Source organism: Sebastes fasciatus, chromosome 4 (assembly GCF_043250625.1).
Source record: "Sebastes fasciatus isolate fSebFas1 chromosome 4, fSebFas1.pri, whole genome shotgun sequence".
Classification (NCBI taxonomy): domain Eukaryota; kingdom Metazoa; phylum Chordata; class Actinopteri; order Perciformes; family Sebastidae; genus Sebastes; species Sebastes fasciatus.
This window is the reverse complement of record NC_133798.1, coordinates 18,374,278-18,399,596: the sequence shown is the minus strand read 5'-3', so window position 1 is coordinate 18,399,596 and position 25,319 is coordinate 18,374,278. Positions and strand designations below refer to the sequence as shown.

The 25,319-nt window shown below is 39.8% G+C and overlaps 2 protein-coding genes across 3 annotated transcripts; one reads left to right on the top strand and one right to left on the bottom strand.

Annotated features, from left to right (window-relative positions):
* Positions 1-13: 13 nt before the first annotated feature.
* LOC141766014 (uncharacterized protein C3orf20-like) lies at positions 14-15,097 on the bottom strand. Of its 2 annotated transcripts, none has more exons than XM_074632434.1 (18): positions 14,753-15,097; positions 14,592-14,665; positions 14,130-14,509; positions 11,857-11,916; positions 11,654-11,756; positions 11,174-11,380; positions 10,894-11,043; positions 7,810-7,930; positions 6,659-6,784; positions 6,540-6,584; positions 6,113-6,278; positions 5,574-5,814; positions 4,188-4,271; positions 3,693-4,092; positions 3,286-3,402; positions 2,315-2,457; positions 1,208-1,324; positions 14-1,030 (listed from the first exon to the last, which is right to left on the bottom strand). In XM_074632434.1, the coding sequence occupies exons 1-18, from the start codon at positions 14,804-14,806 to the stop codon at positions 925-927; spliced, it is 2,694 nt and encodes an 897-aa protein (XP_074488535.1). In that variant the 5' UTR covers positions 14,807-15,097; the 3' UTR covers positions 14-924. The 2 variants fall into 2 exon arrangements, with proteins under 2 accessions (XP_074488535.1, XP_074488536.1); XM_074632435.1 differs by having other exon boundaries at positions 6,113-6,260; positions 14,753-15,094.
* LOC141766016 (methionine aminopeptidase 2-like) lies at positions 8,687-24,746 on the top strand. Its single transcript, XM_074632441.1, has 12 exons — positions 8,687-8,803; positions 15,698-16,003; positions 16,707-16,820; positions 17,050-17,112; positions 18,323-18,425; positions 18,709-18,870; positions 19,120-19,301; positions 19,520-19,614; positions 21,165-21,261; positions 21,335-21,438; positions 23,725-23,840; positions 24,044-24,746. Exons 2-12 carry the CDS (start codon positions 15,703-15,705, stop codon positions 24,294-24,296), a joined length of 1,590 nt encoding a protein of 529 aa, XP_074488542.1. The 5' UTR covers positions 8,687-8,803; positions 15,698-15,702; the 3' UTR covers positions 24,297-24,746.
* The last annotated feature ends 573 nt before the right edge of the window (positions 24,747-25,319 follow it).

Sequence of the window (25,319 nt, the reverse complement as noted above, 5' to 3'; positions counted from 1 at the left end):
TATTTGGCATGGATGTCATTTTGGAGCAAAATTTCTGTTCACTGTATATGAATTTACATGAAAGATCAAAACTGATTTTTTTGTTCACAGTAACACATTGCTACACAAATATAATTACTGTACACATAGAAATGTGCATATTCTTTCTGTGTACTATTGTACAGTATTGACTTTTCCCTGTAAACTTTGACCTGCTGTTGAAATGGGAATCTAAACATCTCAGTGTGACACACAAGAGCCTTCAGCTGGACAAAACTGACTTGTATAGTACTGTCAGTCAACACTCAGTGTCAACAAAAAAGGAATCACAAAACAGAAATTTGTATATAAGAAACACTTCCAGGGTTGACTGTCATGGTGAAAAAACACCTAATCATTTTGACCGGTACGGCTCACGATGACAAAATAACTTTTCGTTTTGGTGGCATTGGCCAACTTACTGACACAATAACTAGGTTTTGAAGCATGATTTAAATGTTTTGAGCGACTTACTACCTTTTGCACACCTGCAATAGATTTGTGATGTGAAAATGTTGTGACAATTGCACTTCCATTTTATAGAAAGTTAAGACTGTTTAAATAAATGAGCTGAAGCGATCGAGAAAAACTGTAAATCTGCTCATAAAATATTACAATGAATACAGATGTTTCCCATTATATTATATATAAGATGAAAAGCCCACTGAAACATCAGCCGTCCCTGATTATCTTTGATGATAGATCTTTAGCTCTGATGCCTCTCAGAGTTGTCTAAAAACATTTTGCATTTCAGGTACAGATTACACTAATCACTGTTGTCAACCTGCATATAAGCAATTGAGTCATTTGCAGTTTGATTGCACATTTACCTGAAGTATTAACCCACAGTTGATGCAGTTTGGAGACTTTTTAATACATGTATATAATCCAGTCACTGGAGCGTATTCAGTGTGTGATAACAGGAACATGAGGGAGTGCTGGAGTCTCCTTTGGTTTGATACAAAACTCTCTCTGTCGTTGGTTTGACACCTCAGGAGCTGGATTGTTTTTTCTGTTAAGGAGGAAAACATTGAGCATCTTTAACACCGTTACTGTAATTAACAACATGGGCAGAATCAAAGGCGGTAAAGATTTATGAGAACACAACACATGAATTAAAGAAAATGTGCGTGTTGTGAACCATCAAGTTACATGTCAGGAATATGCAGGGATCTATATAGTCACATACCTCTCGCTGGCCTTTCCCTTTTCCAATGGAGCAGTCGGCGTTGTGTCATCTCCTCCTTGCAGTGTTGCATCTTGGGAGTTGTGTGCATCTTTGGCTGCAGGGATTTCAACTACATCTCTGCAAGGAAAGGACAGAAAACGATGAACACCAGTGGCGGAAAGTCACTGAGTACAACATACGGTTTTGAGATACTTGTACTTTACTTGAGTATTGAGTATTTTAGGATATTTTTAATTTTAATTTCAAAACAGGTGGACCTGTTGGACCAGTTTACTTTAGATTAAAATACCAAATAATATATGAAACAGATAAAATTAGCTCCTCCTCGACTAACTACAAAATTGAAGTACTGCTTGTACATCATTACAGTAATAACGATCCAATGATAAAACACTGACAGGCCATTCTGCCTCATGAGTACTTTTACTTTTGATACTTTAAGTACATTTTGGTGGGAATAGTTTCATACTTTAATATTACTTTATGTATTTTAATAGTGTGGTATTGCTACTTTTACTGTGCCAAAAAAGGGGCCAGTACCCTAATTCAGCAATTACATGACATGATCATCACGTGTCTTGTATATATTTATATTTATACGTATATCTTGGTAATATATCCCACTTCAAATGTATTTCTGTATGCATTTCATTACATACTTTAGGCCTTCATACAACATAAATTTCCACAGTTTGTACATAAATGTATATACGTATGGTTAGTAAACACTTTTTATGCAGCTACTGATACAAATCAAATTGTACACAAATATAATATTGCATATACACTAAAATAAAACCAACTGAAAATATGATACAGTACTGGTTGGCCTACAGATTAAATTGGATAATGAGAAGGAATACCAAAAGCATTTATAGTGTTGTTTTCTCAGCGTGAAGCTAGCTATGTGTTTACACAGAGACACAGGTATACAGGTTGTTTAAGGGTCCACACCTAGACTCACCAGGAGGTGGTGGTACGCAATAAGAAGGGTGCTCAAGTAGACAAAAATTATACTCAGTACTGGTGAGTTTCATTGACAATTGTTGTTTAATCCCCTTACATTCACACTATATCACTACATGACTGGGTGCGGTGTAGTAGTACCTGAACTTGTAGTCTGCAGGGAGGCTCAGACCTGATCTGTAGTCTCCCCTGGTTTTGGAGATTTGCTCCTGAAGGTCTCTGACTGAGCAGCCGTCACCACTGAATACTTGGCCGACAAACAGCAGCTTCCCTCTGATGTACATCTATCACATGAACAAGGACAGTTTACATCAGATGTGTGGAAACGGAGAAAATAAACCTGCATACACTGCAGTTGTCATTGTGACATTTACAGTATAAAGCATGACGCCATGTATTTCTATTTAGATTATAGAGAAGTGGTTTGCGACACCATGCTTATTCCATCATTTCATCAATAAAGTGGATATTTTTAGATTTCACAACAGAGGATCCTACAGTGTGTGAATACATCGTACAGCTGCCTCCTCTTAGTTGGTTAGTAGATTAATCGACCGTTTTGGTCTTAGTTAACTAAGATTTCTTTAGTCGATTAGTTGTTTTTTAAGCTTTTTTCATGCTGAATGACTTATTTCTTAGAAACTTACGAGCACATCTCTGGTAAACACAAGATTTAAAGTGGTGCTTTTTTGTGATTCTCTGTGGAGAAACTCAGTTTTACAGATCTGTTGATTAAATCGAACTAATCGATTATTCGAAAAATAGTACGAGTGTTAGTCGACTAAGAAATTCTTTGGTCGAGGACAGCCTTAGTAGTGTGAGTAGGACTTCAAGGTCTTCTGTTTGATTTATGGAGTGAAGGAGGGATTTTCATCTTACAGCAAAAATCAGTAAAGCAGCTGTGAAGACCTTGGGTTAATAATTAGACCACCCTTTTGTAATTAAGAAGTGCCATCCCTCACTGCTTGTTAGCCTACAGTACTTTATAATAAATGTCTGGGTTTCTTGGAAAGGACAGCACCTTACTGCTGTCCTCCTCACTGCTGCTGCCACCCAGTGGGAACCATGAACTCCTGCACCGAGCAGAGCCTGCAGTGGGAAGGTTTACTGACCAGGACCATGCCAGGAGTAACGTTGTGCTGCTGCTGCAGCAGGATGTTCTCGTCTCCCCAGCTGGGCTCCCCGGATGACATCTCATACCTCACCAGGCGAAATGAATCCATCTGGCACTAGATTAAAAAAACAAACTGTTACTGAGTTTCCAGAAAAACATGCTGTAGAATATCCTGCTGACTAGTATGTCTTTCACTGACCCATTGTTTTGTAGTCTGTGCAAAGCTGTACATATTTACTGTAACACATTTAGTGTTGCTGATTATGTAAACTGGATGCTATTTTAACTACAGTGATACAGGAAACAAATGATGCACACACTGTGAATCAGACTGTAACCAGAAATTGCTGCTTATTGTGTTTTTGTTATTTCGTCCCCCCCGTGTATGTAATACAGCAGTCACACCTGAGTACACGGCATGGTTCTGTGCTTGTTCCTCCTCCTGTAAAGCTGCTCCAGTACGTCCTGGTTGGACACTGCTGCATGTGCGTTGACAGCTTGGCGTGGCTGAGGAGTCACGCACACCACCAGGATCTGTTGACTGTGCGGAGGCTGGCCCATAACGAAGGCATCGTACTCCAGGTCCGTCACCGCTGGCATCAGCGTAGCGCTGCAGCAGCACCGCCGGTGCCCCCCCTCCCCCAGCAGGGAGGCTCTCAGCCAAGCGGGGCACACTGTGAGGGGGATACAGGGGGGGTACAGCGACGGTGGAGCTGGACAGCGGGTGTCAGCGAAGGGCTGCAGATCTGCACTCTTTGGAATAATCCCTGACCTGGCAGGGCGAGGGGTGCTGCTGAAGCTGTCCCTGAAAATATACTCATGCTCTCATAAACTGCAGTAAATGTCATTTTCTAATATAATAACATTTGAATGTGCCTCAGTAATACAGGTGGGTCATACTCAAGTTTGATGCTGCCATGAATTTGAAGGAGTCCTATCTGAGTGACACAGGGCTCCTCTTCCTTTGTTCGCTTTCTTCGTGTCCTAACATAGAGGTCAAAACAGTGAAATATCATATATTATTATATTATATATTACATAATGCAGCATGCATCTGTGCAAAGTATAGCAGAGCTCAAGCACTTGAAACTGATCAATAACCAGTGTGTCTCTGTCACTACCACAGGATGGATAGGTAGACAGACAGACAGATAGACAGATAGATAGATAGATAGATAGATAGATAGATAGATAGATAGATAGATAGATTGATAGATAGATAGATAGATAGATAGATAGATAGATAGATAGATAGATAGATAGATAGATAGATAGATTGATAGATAGATAGATAGATAGATAGATAGATAGATAGATAGATAGATAGATAGATAGATAGACATAATAGATGAGACAATTTAATATTTCATATATATTTAACACAATCAGTTAAATTTATGTCAACTCACAAAAAGCGACTAAATTATGATTTTAAAGTTATATTAATGGGCTCTTCCACACATTTGCCACATTTCTCATGTTTAAATCTGTTTTCAGGCTTTAAAAAATCTAGCCCGTGACGGGAGACTTGTGATCCGGCCGCCATATTGAGATCAGTTGGAGCAAACTTTCTCATTTTACAGCTAAACAGTACACTACCAGATTTTTCTGAAATCACTTGAGGCGAGACATAGAAATTACAGTAGCAGAATATTGATTCATATTTGATCCGCGTTGCCTAGTTTGACCGTTCGATCAGAGTTCGTGACTGATTTAGAGCCGGCTCTCATAGACGGCAGCTGGACGGCAGCCTCTGACGGCTCTGATTGCTTGTTTTCCTTCGGTCTGTGAAATCATGCAGATGCCATTAGGAGCAGCGGAGGACACCGGAGGACACAGACGCACATGATTTCCTTCAGATTACCTGTCTCATGCACTACTGTCAGGATATAGTGACCATTTTATATTAATAACTTTTTTCTAATCATATATCCATTTATACCCACTGCAGCTTAAGTGCAAATGTAATGATGTTTTCACTTTGCAACGATGATATTGGATCATTGATCTTTGAATCGATATATCAATTGAGATAGATAGATAGATAGCTAGCTAGATAGCTAGCTAGATAGATAGATAGATAGCTAGCTAGATAGATAGATAGATAGATAGATATATAGCTAGATAGATAGATAGATAGATAGATAGATATATAGCTAGATAGATAGATATATAGCTAGATAGATAGATATATAGCTAGATAGATAGATAGATAGCTAGATAGATAGATAGATACTGGACTTTGGTCAAACATTCTGGTCTTATGTATTGATGTAAAGTGTGCACCTTGGCAGCTTGACGCAGGAGTCCAGAGATCTTTCTGTTGGTGCGTCCACTGACGCAACGTCTGAGTTACGTCCGCACAGATCCCGTAACTGAAACCATACCATCTCCTCAGGCTGGTCCAGTTTAGCATCTACCCGCTCAGGTGGGTTCAGAGAGGGCAGAGCATCTGACTCTACCTCACTCCTCAGCCTGGTCCTCAGTGGGCCATCTGGCATCCGCTTCACATTGAGACACTTGATACCTGAAGGAGAGGAAGAGGTCACTCAGAAATGCACACAGACACCGAGTGACACGAGTGACCGTGAACAAGATCCTGATGGAACTATTCAATAATGTTGAGTTTGCAGGATGAGGCGATACTGTAACTTTTTCACTTCACTGAATCACTCTGAAACAACCTCACTGGGTCAACTTTTATCTGCACTGCTGCATACTTTGATAACTCATAATGTTCAGTACATCACACCCACTGGTTGCAGTTTTTATCCCAGCTGGGGGGCGTGAGCACACATTGTACAGTACAGGGTGCAGGTACGTACCGACGGCCACGCGATAATAATCCAGCCAGTCATCCAGGGTGTTTCGTGCTCTCTGCTGGAGCTTCTTCACCTCCCTGCTGCCAACATGCTCTCCACTTCTCCACGGTGCTGACGGCTCCTCCACCTCTCCGACCATCTGGAGGATCTCCTGGGAGCACACAGACACCTGCCATACATCATTACTCGCATGGTAGATTACATGATATAGAACAACATAAGGCATTTAGCGAGCTGTTTTATACAAAGTGACTCAGTGAAGGCATCTTCAAAGGTACTGCCTGGGCTGCCCTTTTGATATTCAGGTGTTTTGAGTCAATAAAATGTATTTCATGCCTTCACTGAAGCATATGGTGATAAAATGTACAGGTGTTAGCACCAGGTTCCTCTTGCTCTCTGGGACCACAGCGGGGGATTTTGTCTTACTCACCGGCAGGAAGTCTTGAGCAGAATCAGAGATAGACGTCCGTTCAGTCTGCAGGGTAGATGTTAATTGTTTATCATAAATCTAATACTTTTACTCATTTTACTTTATAATCTTAATCTCACCATTTCCTGTGGTTGGTTAATGTTCGACAAGGCAGAAAGAGGAAGTTGAATGCTTTCGTTGTTACACCTGAAGCTGAGCATGGCAGAAGTACCGCTGAGCAGCCTCACAGAGATTACATCTGACAACTGTAGGAGACAAAAAACAAACACATCTACCGGTGAAAATTGTGAGCACTCATAATTTGTGATGAATTCCTCTATGGTTATCTAATCTGCACGCTATAGACCTGTTATAAAACCTCTCTTGGTCCTGTCAGAGGCAGTTAGTGTTGGTTCATCAGTAGGTCATGCGTCATACCTCACATGCCCTGCTTTGTTTCCCCTAAATGTGACATTTCCCATATGTACATCTCACAATTATCTCACAAGACAGGTTCTCCCCAGACTCTTAGTCCCTCTGACTACCCTTGTCACTGAATATATTTCTTGTCTGCCGATTACCTCTGGCCTGGTCTCTATATGCCACATGTTGCTGACTCTGTTTGTATATTACACAAAGAACGTGGACATCATTTTTTATAACAGTACCGGCAATGATTTTTGTCCACATGAGTAGCCTTCCCTTACTTCTTATTGCGTACACCTCCTGAATCTAGGTACCATTTGAAAAGACCTCAGCTGCGATGTTCAACATGCTATATGTGTATTTACTGCGAGGGGGGAAATGTTGATTTACCAGAGGATAAGGATGACATTTAAATAATGTGCTTTCAGTTATACTCAATTTATATTTATTTGAAACGCTGACATTTGATGAGACTGCATTATTGGAGCTAAATAAATGCAGTCTTGTCCATACATTATGGACTTGCCTTTGCCATTTTCAGTTGGTTCTATTGTAGTGTATATGCAATATATGTTTGTGTACAATTTGCTTTGAATATATATTTACAAAAAAAAATATGAACCAAATACATGTATGTACTAACTGTGGAAATGTATGTAATTAAATGCATTAAAAAAATTTAAGTGTGATATATTAAGATACGTGTATAAATATAAATATATCCAAGACACGTGATGGTGATGATCATGTCATGAAACTGCTGTATTAGGATACTGGCACCTTTTATGGTCCAATTCATTCACTGGTCAGAGGTAGAAAAAGTTGTGGTAGTCTCAAGGTCACTATTCTAACATTGTGGCTGCACCTGTATAACAATCTTGTCCATCTGTGTGCGGTCTGTCTGCCAGCTCCACTCCTTCGTTATGTCCCCATGATGGTCACATATGAATCCACCATGCTGGTCCCACACTGCTGTAATGGCAGAGCTGGAGGAACATGTTATATAGCATGTAAACATGTTCTAGTAGAGCATTAAAAATACACACATGTACCTGCAAATGAGCATAATATGACACTATATTTCATGCACTATATTAATTTCTAACAGTCTCTTCTGCACTATATTCACTTTTTTAATAGTCCTGTAACACAGATGTTACCCTGCACTATATTCAGTTTTTCTTCATCTCCTTGTATTTTTATATCTGGTATATTTTTTTGTACTTTGTACTTTGCACTACTAACTTTTTTACTGCCTTTTTATTAACATGTTTTGCACCATGGAACTGTGATGCTGGAAACTTGAATTTCCCTCTGGATCAATAAAGTTACTATCTATCTATCTATCTATCTATCTATCTATCTATCTATCTATCTACAGTATCTATCTATCTGTCTATCTGTCTATCTATCTATCTATCTATCTATCTATCTACAGTATCTATCTATCTGTCTATCTATCTGTCTATCTATCTATATATCTGTCTGTCTGTCTATCTATCTGTCTGTCTATCTATCTATCTATCCATCCATCCATCTATCTACCATTAAAGCTGTCACCAGGGTCCAAATAACAGGGGGGATGGAAGGGTGGGGTCTGACCCCCATAATTAATACTTGGACCCCCTTAGAAAAGGTAAAAACAACAGGTCGGGGGTTTCGAAACATGTTTATATCCTTCTTACCTGTAATCGTAGTTAAATATTACAATATATTCCCCCATATTAATAATCATGCCTTAAAGAATCTTGTAATACGATTTCAGACACCCCTAAAGTGGACCATACCATTTATTACCCTTGACGTTGGTTGAACGCAGGTTAACGTAAACCGACGTCAACGTCTCTTCTGCCTGTAATGTAAGTAGCTAGTTACCTAGCTCGTTTAATATTCTTTACTTTCTTACCTTCAGAGTTTCTAAATTAAACTGTGTGAAGTGTCTACGGATGAATGCTAACGTTAGCTAATTACTAACCTTTGTCTTTAGTTACAGTAGCTAACGTTAGCTAGTTACTAACTGTTGCCCTTAGTTACAGTAGCTAATGTTAGCCGGTTCAGTTGGTCGTCTAGAAGGTAACTATGGACACTCGCTGCCCAACAACCCATCCTAACATTAAACATCTCGCGAGAGTTTCTCAATTTGCGCGTTACTTTGAGGACAGGACAGTTGTTGTGTTGAAGTCAGGTATGGTTCAGCAGGTTTGCGTAGGACAGGTGTCTGTAACCTGTGGCTCTTTAGCCCCTCTCCAGTGGTTCCCTGTGGATTTATTAAAGATTAGTGGAAATTAATTACTGTTTTTTGTTTACATTTTAATTTTTATTTCTCATTGTTGTAGGTCTATGTTACGACGGAGTATTAGGGCCACATTGAGGAAAAAACATAAATCTGAGATTTTGAGAATAAAGTCAGAATATTACGAAAATAAAGTCATAATATTATAAAGTGGTAATTTTATGTTTTCTTTTATTCTCGTAAAGTTATGACTTTATCCTCGTAACATTACAACTTTTTTTCTCGTAAAGTTATGACTTTATTCTCGTAACATTACAACTTTTTTCTCGAAATATTATTTTATTCTCGTTATATTACGACTTTTTTCTTGTAAAGTTCTGACTTTATTCTCGTAAAGTTATGACTTTATTCCCGTAACATTACGACTTTTTTTCTCGTAAAGTTCCGACTTTATTCTCGTAAAATTACAACTTTTTTCTCGTAATATTATTTTATTCTCGTTATATTACGACTTTTTTTCTCGTAATATTATGACTTTATTCTCATAGCATTACAACTTTTTTCTCGTAAAGTTATGACTTTTTTCTCGTAATATTATGACTTTATTCTCTTAACAATACGACTTTTTTTCTCGTAAAGTTCAGACTTTATTCTCGTAACATTACAATTTTTTCTCGTAATATTATTTTATTCTCGTTATATTACGAAAGTTATGACTCTATTCTTGTTATATTACAACTTTTTTTCTCGTAATATTATGACTTTATTCTCATAACATTACGACTTTTTTCTCGTAAAGTTATGACTTTATTCGCGTTATATTACAACTTTTTTCTTGTATTATTATGACTTTATTCTGGAAATCTCAGATGTTTTTCCCCACAATGTGGCCCTAATACTCCGTAGTACATTGTCTCTTTGGCCCTCACTGCATCCAACTTATATACTATATACTTAGACTATAAACTGTGTTACCTTCATCACAATGCTCAAATGTTTTGCGGCTCCAGACAGATTTGTTTTCTTTTTTTTTTGCCTAAAATGGCTCTTTTGTTAGTAAAGGTTGCTGACCCCTGACATAGGGGGAAAGACATATCGACGGGAAACAGTACTCGACACAACACCTGTTCGGTCCCCACCCCGATATCATGCCCGATATGCCCTCACTTCATGTGTACTTTATATTTTTGTAGATAAATGTTACTGTGTGTGTGTATATATATACACACTTTGTATTTTCTGTAATTACTTTGATATTTATATTAAAGTACTTATTACTTAACTTATTATATAAGTTGCCATGCCATTACAGGGTAAACACATGTGTAATTAATGACATTAATTATGGCCCTGTTCCATTTAGGTGGGCCAGGGCCCTGGTATTGTGCATGCTGGCTCACTGGAATGGCTGTGACACTAAATAGAAGGGGACCATAATTAATTTGATCAATTACACCCTGCAATGACAGGTCAAAGTGGCTGCTGTGAAAAGGGCCTATTGTCATTAATATATAATACATTAACATAATATAATAATTCGCACTCTAGCTGTCACACACACTTTATTATAAAGAAAAAGACACAGTTTAAAGGTATTCAGCATTTTGGAGAACACACTTTGGGGAGTGAGAACACCGACATCAGTCTCATGTTTGTGTGTTAAAGGGAACCCCTTTCACTTATTCTGACATTCTCCCATATCAGCACTGAACTCACCTATGAGGATGTGTCACAGCGCCGTGCCCAAACGCCGTGATAGTCGCCAGAATAACGGGACACTCGCTGTCACTGAATACGTTAGTATAGAAGCCTCTACAGGGCAGACCTGAGTGGCTCTGGCACACTGCGATACAACCAGACGGGTAGCTGAGAGGACAGAGTCAAAGGTCAAAAGGTCAGCTGCAGTGACACATTAGATATATGCCGTACATTTCATTTGTTTCTGGGACAACTACTATAATTAAAATAGTTATGGATAAAGATGAGAGTAGGATACTATATGAACGAGGAGCCGTTGTTGATCTTGTAGTGTAGTTTCTGCTGTTCTGGATCCTGCTGCTTCACTTCTGGTATCTGGGGCATCCCATTGACTAGAGTGGCAGGTTGGACCTTTTTCCTCGCTCTCCTGTCCTTCAGTTTTGGCTCTGGATCACCATAGTAACGGAATATGAGGTTCAGGTCCTGTTCAGCTGTTTGCAGTTTTCTATGTAAAGATGAAGTAATGTGTTATGCTTAAATCTTTCATTTAGCATTAATGAGGAGTTACATTGCAAAATAAAACATTTACAAGTTTCAACAGCAGATGACCAAAATGTTGTGCCAGTCCATCTAATAAGTAGATATGTCTATGGATTAGTGAAAACTTTGACCTGCTGGTGATGAAAAGTCACAGGATCACCAACGTTTTGTAACGTAACCCCTCATTTGACAAACATTTGCTGTTGACTAAATGCAGCAGCAAAGCTTAACAACCCACTCAGCACTTGTTGCCGCCCGGAGTTTCTCCAACACCCACTGACACAAACGGATCTGCTGCTCAGGCTCATCATAGGAGGGCTGCTTCTGCTGGATGATCCAACCTGGACACAAACCACATCCAGCTGAGGCTGCAGGGCCACACAGTCGACCGCAGACACAGTGGCCTAAATTAACACACAATGCTTCGGCTCCACGTCTTACCTGCATTACTGCAGCGGTCGGATGACAGGGAGAAACTGGTGGTGGTGAAGGTTTGAGCTGCTGGAGAGTGAGAATATGGAGCTATCAGCTGAGGTCTACATTCACCTCTTTATTGAATCTGGATACTATACTGGCCGTATATCAGTCACTTACAGTGGCATCAGGGAACTTAATAGTGTAACTCAATAGCCCTGTAACTGTAACAGGCAGCAGTACATCTGTGCCTAGCGACCAGCTACCTTGTCCTGTCTGGTAAACTAATCCGCTCACTTCCACCAGCTTGCAACCAAAACTGTCCTCATGTTCAGCCTTAAAAGGTCACAAGAATTACTTAATGGGTTTTCACTTTTATCACTCTCCTTGTTATTGTTTCTTACTTACATTAACTATGGCATGTAGTAAAAATGTAGTTCTGTCTGTCCTACCTTATTCTTTTACATATCTGTACCCATAACACTAGCATTTTCTAAAGCTATGTATATTTTATAAAGGGTTTGTGTGCTGTAACTAAAGGCTTAATTAATGGTTAATAAATCATTTATTAGTACTAACTTTGTAAGCCATTTGTAAAAACGTTTGGGTTGTCACTTTGTAAAAAAGGCCCTTTCGCTGATGTATATACTCTTGTAGCGTAACTTGTTTTGTATTTAGCAAAAAATTTATTAACATTTACAACTTGATTGATTATTGTAGTGCAGAACTAGAGCTGCAACAATGAATTGATTAGTTGTCAACTACTAAAATAATCGCCAACTATTTTGATAATCAATCAATGGGATGAGTATTTTTTTTAAGTAAAATAATCTCTAATTCCAGCTTCTTAAATGTGAATATTTTCTGGTTTCTTTACTCCTCTATGACAGTAAACTGAACATCTTTGAGTTGTGGACAAAACAAGACATTTGAGGACGTCATCTTGGGCTTTGGGGAACACTGATCGACATTTTCTGACATACTATAGACCAAACAACTCATCGATTAATCCAGAAAATAATCATTAGTTGCAGCCCTATATAGGAACAACCCATAATGACTTATTTCTATCTGCAAACCTGATGATTTCTAAAGTGAGCATATCACTTTTATTTATGACTTTCCATCCATCCATCCATCCATCCATCTGCAACCGCTTATCCCGTTAGGGGTCGCGGGGGGGCTGGAGCCGATCCCAGCCGACATTGGGCGAAGGCAGGGTACACCCTGGACAGGTCGCCAGTCCATCGCAGGGCTGACACATAGAGACATACAACCATTCACGCTCACATTCACACCTACGGGCAATTTTAGAGTCCACAATTAACCTAACCTGCATGTCTTTGGACTGTGGGAGGAAACCGGAGTACCCGGAGAAAACCCACGCTAACACGGGGAGAACATGCAAACTCCACACAGAAGGGTCCCAAGCCGGATTCAAACCTGCAACCCTCTAGCTGTGAGGCGCCAGTGCTAACCACTGCACCACCGTGCAGCCCTTTATGACTTTCTAATAACCCAATTATACAATCATAAACCGTGAAGCATTCAGTTGTTATTAAAGGTCCCATATTGTGCTCATTTTCAGGTTCTTACTTGTATTTGGAGTTTCTACTAGAACATGTTTACATACTTTAATTTAAAAATATATATATATATTTTCCTCATGCTGTCTTCTTGAATATACCTGTATTTACCCTCTGTTGGAAACGCTCTTTTTTAGCACATTTCAATGAAATTGCAACAGAATTGCATGGTCGAAATATTGTAGATTTGTGACATCACAAATGGACAGAAATCCTAATGGCTTGTTTCAAAAGCTCAGTTTCTGAATATGGGATGTGTGTATTACTCTGTGGATTAAGCGTTTCAATACTTTCACAGTATTTATATAGAACTTTAACCTGCTTTTATAATATAAAAGCCATGAAAATGTCACTTTTTACATTATGGGACCTTTAAATCAATATAAGCTATTGATTTTGCTACAGATGCTCTGCAGCGCAATTTTGAGGGGGATAAACCTCAACCAGATGGTGTTTTAATCTTGAAGGTTTTAATAAATAATGTATTAACCATTAATAACAATTATACCCTTATATGAGATATGTCATGTAAGCCAAGAAGAGAACAAAATAGCTAATGTGAAATGTTTGCAGTATCTCACAGTTTTGACTTATTATGTCTACTTTTTTTTTACATATATCATGAGTATTTTATGTATTTTAACTATTTAAGGTAATTTTCTTTTCCTGGTGGAAGTGGGTTTCCCAAAAACTGTGACCCAGAGATTGATTTACCTTTGGTAGAGTTGAGTTTATGCTTTTTCATTTGAGGATTTGAGCTGACTTGTGGTTTTCTTGCAGAAACATTTCCCACAACACGCGAGTTTCTCTCTGCTGCCTCCCTCTTGTTGTCATCTGCGGACACCCGTTCGTTAGTTTTTGGCGGATCCTCCCAGGGGCAAGTCAGAATATTTTCAATCCCCTGAGGAATCAGTCCCTCTTCAGTCCAGTCATGTTGTGAGAGCAGAAGAGCCACTTGCTTTAACAGCTGAGGAGCTGCTCGCTTGTATGCCTCCATCAGATCGTGCGTTTTTCTGTTGACAGCGGATAAGCTGTCAGGTGCACCACGTGTTTCACCTGACAGCTTATCATCGCCTGCTTTGTTGCCTTTCTCTCTGTGAGAAAAATGTTGAAATGTAGGTATTAGTTGCACGAAAAGTAAAATAATGTTGAAGTACTATAGGGGGATTGAATTACCTTTGTTTTGCATCTTCTTCCTGTGCCAAATTAAAACACAATCGTGCCCCTTTATCTCGGTCTCGTTTTGTTGGCTGCAGAGAGATCAGTTACAAGGTTATGATGACATCTTTCTGTTTATTTTAAACCAGTAAAAAAATGAATTAATGTAATTAGCCCACCTGGTCAAAGAAATACAAAGGTGTAGATTCCGTCCGCAAAACAGAAGAAGTCATTATTTCCTTTAAAAAAATCTACTCTAAAGAGTCGCCACACGCAGATAACAAACGTCCCTGCAAGAAAACATCAACAAACCCGAACTGTTGTGCTTTAAAATCCACCTTTCATTCCTGTACGTGTCCTCTCAATGTGCTGCCAGGCTTGTTGCTTGGATACGTCTCCAAATACTCGCGATACGCACCATTAATGATCGACTCCGGGCATCAAACCTACAATACAAACAACAAAAACATTACCTACAATAACAGATGAGATGTTTTCCAATGTGGACACACTGGGAGAAGTGACACTAGAGTGTTTTACGAGCAGCTGCAGGTGCGCACAGTAACCTGAAACTGGATGTTCAGACAAAGTGATGATTCTTATCATGCAGTGCAGCTCTATACAGACCATTTATCAGGACACGATGGACACATAACTACGATACGATCATCTAACTCTGTTTCCACTTTTAAAAAACGTTTGAAAACACATTTTTTTAGGATAGCATTCCTATAAGTAGAAGGGTATAAATATATGTATGTATACATATACATACATATACATTTATACACATTTATGTATATATATATATACTGTATATTTGTTTTATCAACTTGTCCTACCATTTTACCACTTCTATTATTATTGATATGTTCTGTGATGTTCTGTTTTATCAGTTACCAAATCTTTTACTTTATCTATCTGCTTTTATTGTCTTGTGGAGCACTTTGTAACATCTGTTTTGAGAAGTGCTATATAAATAAATGTATTATTATTATTATTATTATTATTATTTTATAACTAAGCATTTCAGCCTTCAACTTTTTTTTTGTGTGCCAAAATGTAATTCCCCCTATACAGAGGAAAACAAATGTGATGATGAATGAAAGTTTTCTGCTCCTCAGGACAGATGCAGGATCGTCTTCCTGCTCGGGTCAAGTTGTTGCACAGAGATCGTCTTAATGGCTCATTATTGGCTCAGCATCCTCCAGCACACTTTTCCGCTTTGACCACTGGAGGCTCTCAGCAGTTTATGCGTCACTTCACCTCTCAGTCGCTGATCATGGCGGAGCTACAGCTACAGCATGAAGTGGAGCCGCAACTTCTTCTCAACGGGGGCGACTTGAACGAGGAGAGGGAAGACGCAGACGCCTCGGAGTCAGTGAAGAAAAAGAGAAGAAAGAAGAAGAGGAGTAAAGCCACGGCAGCAGGTAAGAGGCATCACTTTGTTTGTCTTGAGAATGGGTTGAAAAAAATAGCGCAAAATTGTCTGATATGGTGCCACTCGATGCATCAAATATGCAGGACAGGAGACTTTTTCAACCTGTCAGATGGTGTCCAGTTTGTCCCAACTCCAGCTCACATGGAAACAGGACAATCTCTGAATGTACCATCAGAACTGATTGAAAGCTGTCATTTTGAAGATATGGGTGGAATAAAATAAAATTTTACTCCAGCTTAAATGTTCCATAAATCCCCCCTAAACTGCATGAAATTATGTAATAGAAGTATCCACAGTTTTAGTGCAATAAGATGACAACCACTCTAGTGTAAAAAAAACAACATGATAATTGCAGCCATACTGCCTCATAATGTGGAAAAATAAAATCCCAGAAAGTATGACTTTTTGAACCTGACATAAGTCAAGTGTGGTCCCCACAGCTCTGTCTTTGAAGGACTAAATGTCATAATGCTGCATGGTACATATGCCCTTGAGGATATTGACTCCCAAGGTATAGAAAGAAATTATGCATAGAGCCTGCCAAGTTGAGATCGTAGTGGATGCACTTTCTTGAAATGACTCTGAACCACAAATAATTTACTCACTCTATGTGTGTGTGTGTGTTTGTGTGCTGTAATGTGCACGTGCGTGTTCACCTGCACATGCATGCACGATGGTGTGTGACTTTGCAGCAGGGACAAACGAAGCTGAGGGGGACGGAGAAGCCGGAGGTGTTGGTGATGTGACAAAACAGCTGGAGCAGCATACACTGGAGGACAAAGAGAGGGAGGAGGATGGAGAAGAAGGTAACTCCTGACCATCACCATAATTATCACCATCATCATCATCATCATCTTCTGCAGTGGTGATTGTGTTGAACTTTAAGCCCCTGGAAAGTGCACAGCGGAACCCAGCTGGTCATATCTGCAATGTGATATCTGATTTTCAGTAGCACGCTGGGAATTGTGCCCGAGCTCCCTGTCGATATTTCTCACTTTGCAAAAACTGTATTGAAACTAATGACGCTTTCAACAGATGGGGATGAAGGAGAGAACTCAGCTGGAAAGAAGAAGAAGAAGAAGAAAAAGAAGAAAGGATGTAAGCCGTTTTCTTCTCAGTGCAGCAAACAGTCTGCAGCAGATCACTCTTTGGCAGCTGAATCACATTCACATTTACTCCATTCAGAATTTGAATTGAAACTGCACAGGACAGAATATTTATCGTCACTGAGGCACATCAGATTTTATAGATAGACTAGATCAGGGGTTCTCAAACATTTCGGGGCCAGGGAACCCTTATAGCGGAGAACATTTTCTAAGGACCCCCTCTTAATCGTAACATTTGTACTCTTAGATGCCATTGGAACTATTTGTATTCAAAAACTTTTCAACCTAAAGAAACACATTTCAACTTGGATCATGTGGAGATGAGATAATCCTTTATTAGTCCCACAGCGGGGAAATTTGCAATAAACAGAGGATGAGTTTATTCAAATTGCATTTGGACTCAACTTGACAGCTTTTATAGCCTACATTAATTGATCTTAAAAGCTCTCAGAAAATGAACAGTAATGAAGGCTGGCATAGTCCTAATAAAACCAGATATTTAAACTTACCAGTCTAAAGCTGACTGTCAGCAAGTGCTTCAATTTAAAAATAGAGAACTTATTGCTGTGTGTCACAATCATATCAGATTTTATATTGCCCTGAAGCTAACATGGGTGGGATTAATGGACACAGTATTCTTGTTCTATTGGCGCAAATGGTCCCCATCTGTAGATATGCACTTTTTAATGATACAGCACAATTTTATAATTCATAGAAAATGAACCCCACTTTGAGAATCACTGGACTAGATAGCACTCTACAGCGAAAGCTTGTCTGTGTTTGCATTGAGTGCATCAGAGTGAATCATTAGGTAAATACAACAAGTGCACAAAAGCAGGTTGACTTGGTTAATTAGTGTCATGAGACTTACATAACGTAGGACTGACACAGGAGGTGTAGGACAAAATGCCACAGGACCTTACACGACAGGAGAAAATTAATGACATCATACTCAGTATGTCCTACATGTCGTTATAACCCACTACATGAACTACAAGTGCTTTTATATCGCCACAGAATTTTCTAGCAATATAATTCAATGGGTTTCTTTTACTCGAGGGTGTCTTGCCTAATTAGATCTGCAAGTCAAGAGCTGTACTGTATTCTCTAGCTAGGTTAAAATGCTAATGTCACGGACACGGGGAGCATAACTTGAGTTTTCTTTTTTCCTCTGCTTCTCCTTCTCGCTATCTGGGCCACAGCGAAGGGACAGACTGACCCTCCCTCAATCCCTATTTGTGAGCTCTATCCCAGCGGAGACTTTCCAAAGGGAGAGGAGTGTGAATATCCACCATCGAAAGACGGGTGTGTGACCTCCACATCGTCCCTCACACTCAGCAGTTAGTCTTTCACTGTGTGACATGCGTAGTTTGTATTTAGGTCTTTGCACTTCTTCATACTGGACAACATAATGAGGTGCCGTGTTTAGTGTGTGGTTTCATTTTCTTTTAATTGTCAGATCTGACAACATGACTTTCACCTGTGCAAAGTTTCCACAAGTGAGTCATATACCTCATTACAAGTCTTTGTATAATGAGAAAATAATGAGTTCCTCCTCTCTGTGGTGTGCCTGTCAACCTCCCACCAGGCGCAGTGCAGCGTGGCGAACCACCAGTGAAGAGAAGCGGGCGCTGGACATGGCCAACGAAGAGATGTGGAGTGATTTCAGGGAGGCGGCCGAGGCACATCGGCAGGTCCGCTCGTATGTCAGGAGCTGGATCAAGCCGGGGATGACCATGATTGACATCTGGTGAGACATGCACTGAAATATTCTCCTTTTAATGGACTTTAATCTCGGCTGCTCATACCTGCCTGAGCTCATTTGAGACTGAAATGGTCTCAGCACTTCTTTGTCCTTAGCCTGCAAGAGACTGTTTCAAAATGATAAAAGAAAGCACAAGTGCTTTTGTGGTTTCTCTGAATGCATTATCTGCCCTGACAACAGTCTCATTGTTCCTGTCATCCGTCATCTCTTTGTGCTGCTTTCTGTTTCTGGCAGTGAGAAGCTGGAGGACTGCTCCCGGAGGCTCATCAAAGAGAACGGGCTAAAGGCGGGCCTGGCCTTCCCCACCGGCTGCTCCATCAACCACTGTGCTGCTCACTACACCCCGAACGCAGGAGACCCCACGGTGCTGCGCTACGACGACGTCTGCAAGATCGACTTTGGGACGCACATCAACGGTGAGAGCTGGCTAGTAACTTTTTAAGTGCTTTTGGAGTTCTGCTTTGCCATTTCACACTTGGCATTTATTAGGATGATTACATTATAATTCTTACTGCCTGGAATAAACTGTTCTCGTAAGTTAATTAACTTTTTAGATTAAAACATTATGAATATTTCTGCAAAATGATAACCTCACAGAAACTGTTGTGAGTAACTAAACTTTTTGGTCTTTCAGGTCGAATAATAGACTGTGCCTTCACCGTCACTTTCAATCCAAAGTATGACCGGCTGCTGGAGGCTGTGAGAGATGCAACTAACACCGGCATTAAGGTAACACAGCTCTACCCCCTGCATGGTGCTTCTTTGTGTACGAACAATCCTGACTACTTACCAAGGAACGAGAATCATCATATTCAGAGCACATTTACATTAATATTTATATCTAGATTGCAATCTTATTATGATTAAACCTTTAAAATGATACAGTGATTGAGAATTGAGTTCTATGTGGCTCTAATGGTGGATTCCAAGTAAATATTCAGTGGCAAAATGTGACTTGATGTGACACAAAAATGGCAAGTTAATGTCATTAAAAAGCAATGATGGATTCCTCCTAACATGACACATGAAGGGGTACACGGGAGGGCATACAAATAATATTGTCTTAAACAAAGAAGTAATGGTTAAAATAAGAAAAATTGCAAGTCAAATGCACAAAACAAATTAATTTCATATTTATGTATTTATTTATTTACCAGGGACTGTGCACATTAATCAACATTTCAGTTTCTACCTTGATATAAAAGAGCTAATTTGTATCTGTAGTCCCTGGGCAGGTAATTACAAACTATAAATATTACCAATACAATGCTTCAGCAAGCACTACAGTACAACACAGTGCAGCACAATACAATACTATTCATAAATACATTACAAAAGTAGCAGATATATAAAAACAATGAGAGTATAGGCGACAACAGTGCCATATGCTGAATATGTGCACAAATACAGGCACTGAGTGGCATGAAGAACACTGAAAATATAATTTATATGCTTTAGAAATCAGTGGATCCCCTAGTTTGAATAAGATACCTTAAAAAAACGACACATTTTGAGCAAGCGCTGTATACGATATGGAAAATGAAAAACAAGTATAAGAGGTACAATATACAGCTTATATAAAGAGTAACTACAAAGTGTGTTGAGACCCAAATAATCAGGAGATAAGGAAGTTACAATAAATGATGAAATACAAAATTGCATTTGATTAGGTTTTGGTTTTGTGCCTCTAAGTATCTGGTTCAGAGTTCAGGAACGAGTCATTTAAGTGGTCAGTATACAGATTCACATTCAAGGAACTAATCATTAGATACTAGTATACCATATACTAACATAGTAGCTACCTGACAAGCAGATTTTATAGAGGTATTCAGGAACTACTATTCATTTATTAGCAGTTAGTTTCTGATTTGTTCCTTATTTGTGCCCTTGGTAACTACTCAGGCAGGCTGTTCTCATACACCGTTCGTAGATTCGTAGAACGAAGTTGTTTCCTGTGAAGATAGAAGTTTATTTAGAAAAAACGGGAGCGGAAATTGATACTGGATGTTTGTAGGATAACGCACAAAAAATGAGGAATTACCTTTAGTAAGATTTTTGCAAGTTTTTGCAGATCTCAGATCAGATTTTCGAATTTACGGGTTACCTTCTAGACACGACCATGATACGAACCGTTGTATAAGAATACGTTCACTCAGGAGTTAGTATACTTTACTGTTAAGTGTTTCCGCGCTGCTTATAAATACGACACATCACATTACTGTCCAGACTGTCTGTTTGTGAGCAATGTGATGATGTGAGTTTACACCTCTCTGTCTCAGTTTGCAGGAATTGATGTGCGCCTGTGTGACGTCGGTGAGACCATTCAGGAAGTCATGGAGTCTTATGAAGTGGAGATAGATGGGAAAACATATCAAGGTAATGTGAGTTTATCATCTTTTATTTTCATGCTGCTGCTTCCTGTTTACTAAACCTCTGTATCTCTTTATAGTGAAGCCAATCAGGAATCTCAACGGCCACTCTATTGGACAGTACAGGATACACTCAGGGAAGACGGTCCCTATTGTGAAAGGCGGAGAAGCCACAAGGATGGAGGTTTGTGCAGCAGTTACTCTTATTCATCTGAGCCCAAATGTGGATGTGACTAGATTTTTGAGCACAAAACAACACTGCAGCCTCCTTTGTCTGAAATTAAACCTTTATTAGCTGCTTGACCTTGCTTATAAATAACCCCTTTTTAATTCTTAAGTGTAATTGGAAGAACATGTGGTTGGTTAGGGTTACGATCGGGTGTAGAGAAGTGTTCCAATTCACCGCACTAACAGCTTCTTAGTCACCCTTGTCAGCACTTTAATTACACCTTTTAATGGAATTACCAGCCGCATCGAGTGGCAACACGTGTTAAAACTACAGCAGTAGTGAGCAGTGAATTGTGGGCATCCAGAGTTCATTAACAAGGCCGGTGCTTCTCCAAGGAGAAACATGGCTCTGCACTATCTTACATTTCACGCTGAGATCCACGGCTGCCTCACGCCCGCACAGCTGCAGCACACGACTGGATTTGGACAGAACTGAGCATTTTAATTGGCAAGTTGCTGAGTCGAGCATTTTACCTGATGGTTCCAGGAGGGTTAGGTGTATGTGGGGGAGGGGGGGCGGGGGGGCGGGGTTGCTGCTGAGGTGGCAGCTCTGCGTGTTGTATTTTTAGCTGAAGCGTGTTGGTGTAACAGGGCCATTACCCTCTTTGTGATCAGAGAGTGCACGGCTGGAGTGGCAGCTGGGCGTGCCATGGGGCCGCGGGCACTTTGACTGATTATCGGCGCAGCAAGAGAGGGTGTCGCAGTGTTATCAGCTAATACCACAGGGACTCGAACAACAGCCACGCGCTGATAGAGACACAAGACGGCAATGAAACCCAGCCAATCAATTCGCACGAGGCGCCACAAAGGACACTACTGTCCTTAATAGACTACCCACGAATATGTCAGCCGCTGGCATTTTGAGGTTTTTATTAAATTCACTTTCAGTCCCCCTGGAGTGTTTTTGTCCTTTCAGTAACATCACACCCACTCAGACCTGCATAAAGGTGCATAGATACAGACTTTAAAGGACCAGTGTGTAACAATTGGGGGGATCTATTGGCAGAAATGGAATATAATATTAATAATAGGGCTGTCTTTAATTTGTTTTTAATCACATGATTGTCCATAGTTAATGCGATTAATCACACATTTTTATCTGTTCAAATGTACCTTATAGGGAGATTTGTCAAGTATTTAATACTCTTATCAACATGGGGAGTGGACAAATATGCTGCTTTATGCAAATGTATGTATATATTTATTATTGGAAATCAATTAACAACACAAAACAATGACAAATATTGTCCAGAAAATGCAAAATGCTACTAAAATATGATGAGACAATTTTATTGTTTATTGTTTAAATGAAAAACATTTTGAAAAAAAACAAAAAAAAACTGATTCTTTTCAATAAAAAGAATACATATAAAGTGGGAATTTCAATATAAAGGCGTATCTAAAGGCCCAGACACACCAACCCGACATCAAAGAACTAGCGGCAAAATGCTGACGGTTGCGTCGCCTCACGTCGCCTTTGTCTTGGCCAAAAAGTTGCACTCGAACACAACGCAAAGACTACAGCCGACGGCCAACTACCATGCAGTTTTTGTGCCTGCATGAGATGAAATAACTCCACACCAGCAGGCGGCGGTAGTCTGTAGTCATCATTCAAAAAGGGAAACCTGAAGACCGAGGACAGCGGATATACAAGCTGTTGTTATGATACGTACATGAAATAAAGTGGTGTATGCTGACCATTTTCACACCACTCTCACTCACCACTTAGCTTCATTTCAGATGGCCATGTTGCTGTGAAAATATCTCTGTATTTTAATGACCAGATGAGATGAAGATGAAAAAGCCTTCTGTGTGTGTCCTGTTTTTACTCGTTGGCTTGCTTTCCCCTCTTCCGTTTCTCTTCTCGTGCTCTGATTCGTTTAAGCCAATCAGAGTGATTTCTTTGACCGACGGGCGCCGCCGCCGATTCAACATGCTGAATCGGCCGGAAAAAATCTAACACGGGCAGACTAGAGCCGACTGTGCAGGACACACCGCAAAAACTAAGCCGACAGACGCTCACCGACGGCCCCAAACTGTCCGACGGCCGGCGTGGGCATGGTGTGTCAGGGCCCTTAAAGATGATATGTTTCAATATTTTCACTTTGCATCGCTGATATTGGATCGTTGATCATTGAATCGATATATAGATCCAGATCGATGTACCTTTACACCCCTAAATTCTACATTTTACATCAACAAATAAATCAAGAGTTTTTGTGTTTTTGTTGTTGCCCTTCAGGAAGGTGAAGCGTACGCCATCGAGACATTTGGCAGCACAGGAAGAGGTGCCGTCCACGATGACATGGAGTGCTCACATTACATGAAAAACTTCAATGTTGGACACGTACCAATAAGGTTGGCTCCGCTCTTTTCATCCCTGTATTCAAATGCAAAATATTGATTCTGTAAAATAATTTAAAGTTTGATTTGCTCCTCATATTGTCTTCCAATCCTTAAATCTAACAAAAGAGACGCCGTATCTGAATGTTTGTTTACATCGATAGTGTCGATCTCCGGTTTGTCTCACTATCGACTCCCGTGTTGTTCCTTTGCTGCAGACTTCCAAGGGCTAAACATCTGCTGAATGTGATCAATGAGAACTTTGGCACCCTGGCGTTCTGCCGCCGCTGGCTGGACCGCCAGGGCGAGAGCAAGTACCTGATGGCGTTGAAGAATCTGTGCGATCTTGGCATCGTAGACCCGTACCCGCCTCTCTGCGACATCAAGGGCAGCTACACCGCTCAGTACGAGCACACCATCCTACTCAGGCCCACCTACAAGGAGGTAGTGAGCCGGGGAGACGACTACTAAGCATGCGCCAAGGCAAACCAGGAGGAGCATGACCGCTCAAAGACAACCTAACCTCTGCAGACTGATAGCAAATTATGCAATATTTCTCTGACCCGAATTTCCACTGCTTGAGTAGGTAATTATTCTAGCAAGAGCAAAAGACTTGTGTCATGGCAGTAGCTTACCAGTATTTATTTTCCAAAGGATCGAGCCAATAGACAAAGGGCATATCTTTAAGAAATGTAGTCATTTTAGTCATATTGTGCTGCTTTTAGGAAATATGCAAAATTAATATATGCAAAAGAAACATGCAAAAAAGGTTTTGGCGAACACCTCGCCTAAAATGCTTTGCTTCATTGCGTTGTTAAAACCTTGTGAGGAAACTGCAATGAATTATTTATATTTCTACATTTATTTGCTCTTATTTTAATTTGAGGCAGTTTTATAAAAAATAAATTGTTATTAATCTTGCATCGATTAGTGTGTGCATATTTATAAGTGCTTAAGAAGTGCTGAAATGTAACTAAAGTACTGTACTTAAGTAGAATTTTGAGATACTTGTACTTTACTTGAGTATTTCCATTATGTGCTACTTAATACTTCTACTCCACTTCATCTCAGAGGGCAATATTGTACTTTTTACTCCACTACATTTATTTGATACTTAGTTACTAGTTACTTTTTCCATTTAAAAATATATGTAGATATATAAATTATGGCTGTCAATCGACTAAAATATTTAATCAAGATTAATCGCATGATTGTCCATAGTCCATCACACATTTTGATCTGTTCAAAATGTACCTTAAAGGGAGATTCGTCAAATATTTAATACTCTTATCAACATGGGAGTGGGCAAATATGCCTGTTTTATATAAAATGTATGTATACATTTACCTGTATACAGAAACCTTCACAGGTACTGCATTTAGCATAAACAATATGCTCAAATCATAACATGGCAAACTGCAGCCCAACAGGCAACAACAGCTGTCAGTGTGTCAGTGTGCTGCCTTGACTATGACTTGCCCCAAACTGCATGGG

Excerpts from the sequence above, each read along its gene's own strand:
- LOC141766014 (XM_074632434.1), bottom strand. The coding sequence starts at position 14,806 with ATGACTTCTTCTGTTTTGCGGACGGAATCTACACCTTTGTATTTCTTT. Across the intron at positions 6,785-7,809 it reads TGGACAAGATTGTTATACAG|TTGTCAGATGTAATCTCTGT; the intron begins GTGCAGCCACAA and ends TGTCTCCTACAG. Across the intron at positions 4,272-5,573 it reads TCCTGCGTCAAGCTGCCAAG|GACACGAAGAAAGCGAACAA; the intron begins GTGCACACTTTA and ends CCTCTATGTTAG.
- LOC141766016 (XM_074632441.1), top strand. The coding sequence starts at position 15,703 with ATGCAGGATCGTCTTCCTGCTCGGGTCAAGTTGTTGCACAGAGATCGT. Across the intron at positions 16,004-16,706 it reads GAGTAAAGCCACGGCAGCAG|CAGGGACAAACGAAGCTGAG; the intron begins GTAAGAGGCATC and ends GTGACTTTGCAG. Across the intron at positions 17,113-18,322 it reads GAAGAAAAAGAAGAAAGGAT|CGAAGGGACAGACTGACCCT; the intron begins GTAAGCCGTTTT and ends TCTGGGCCACAG.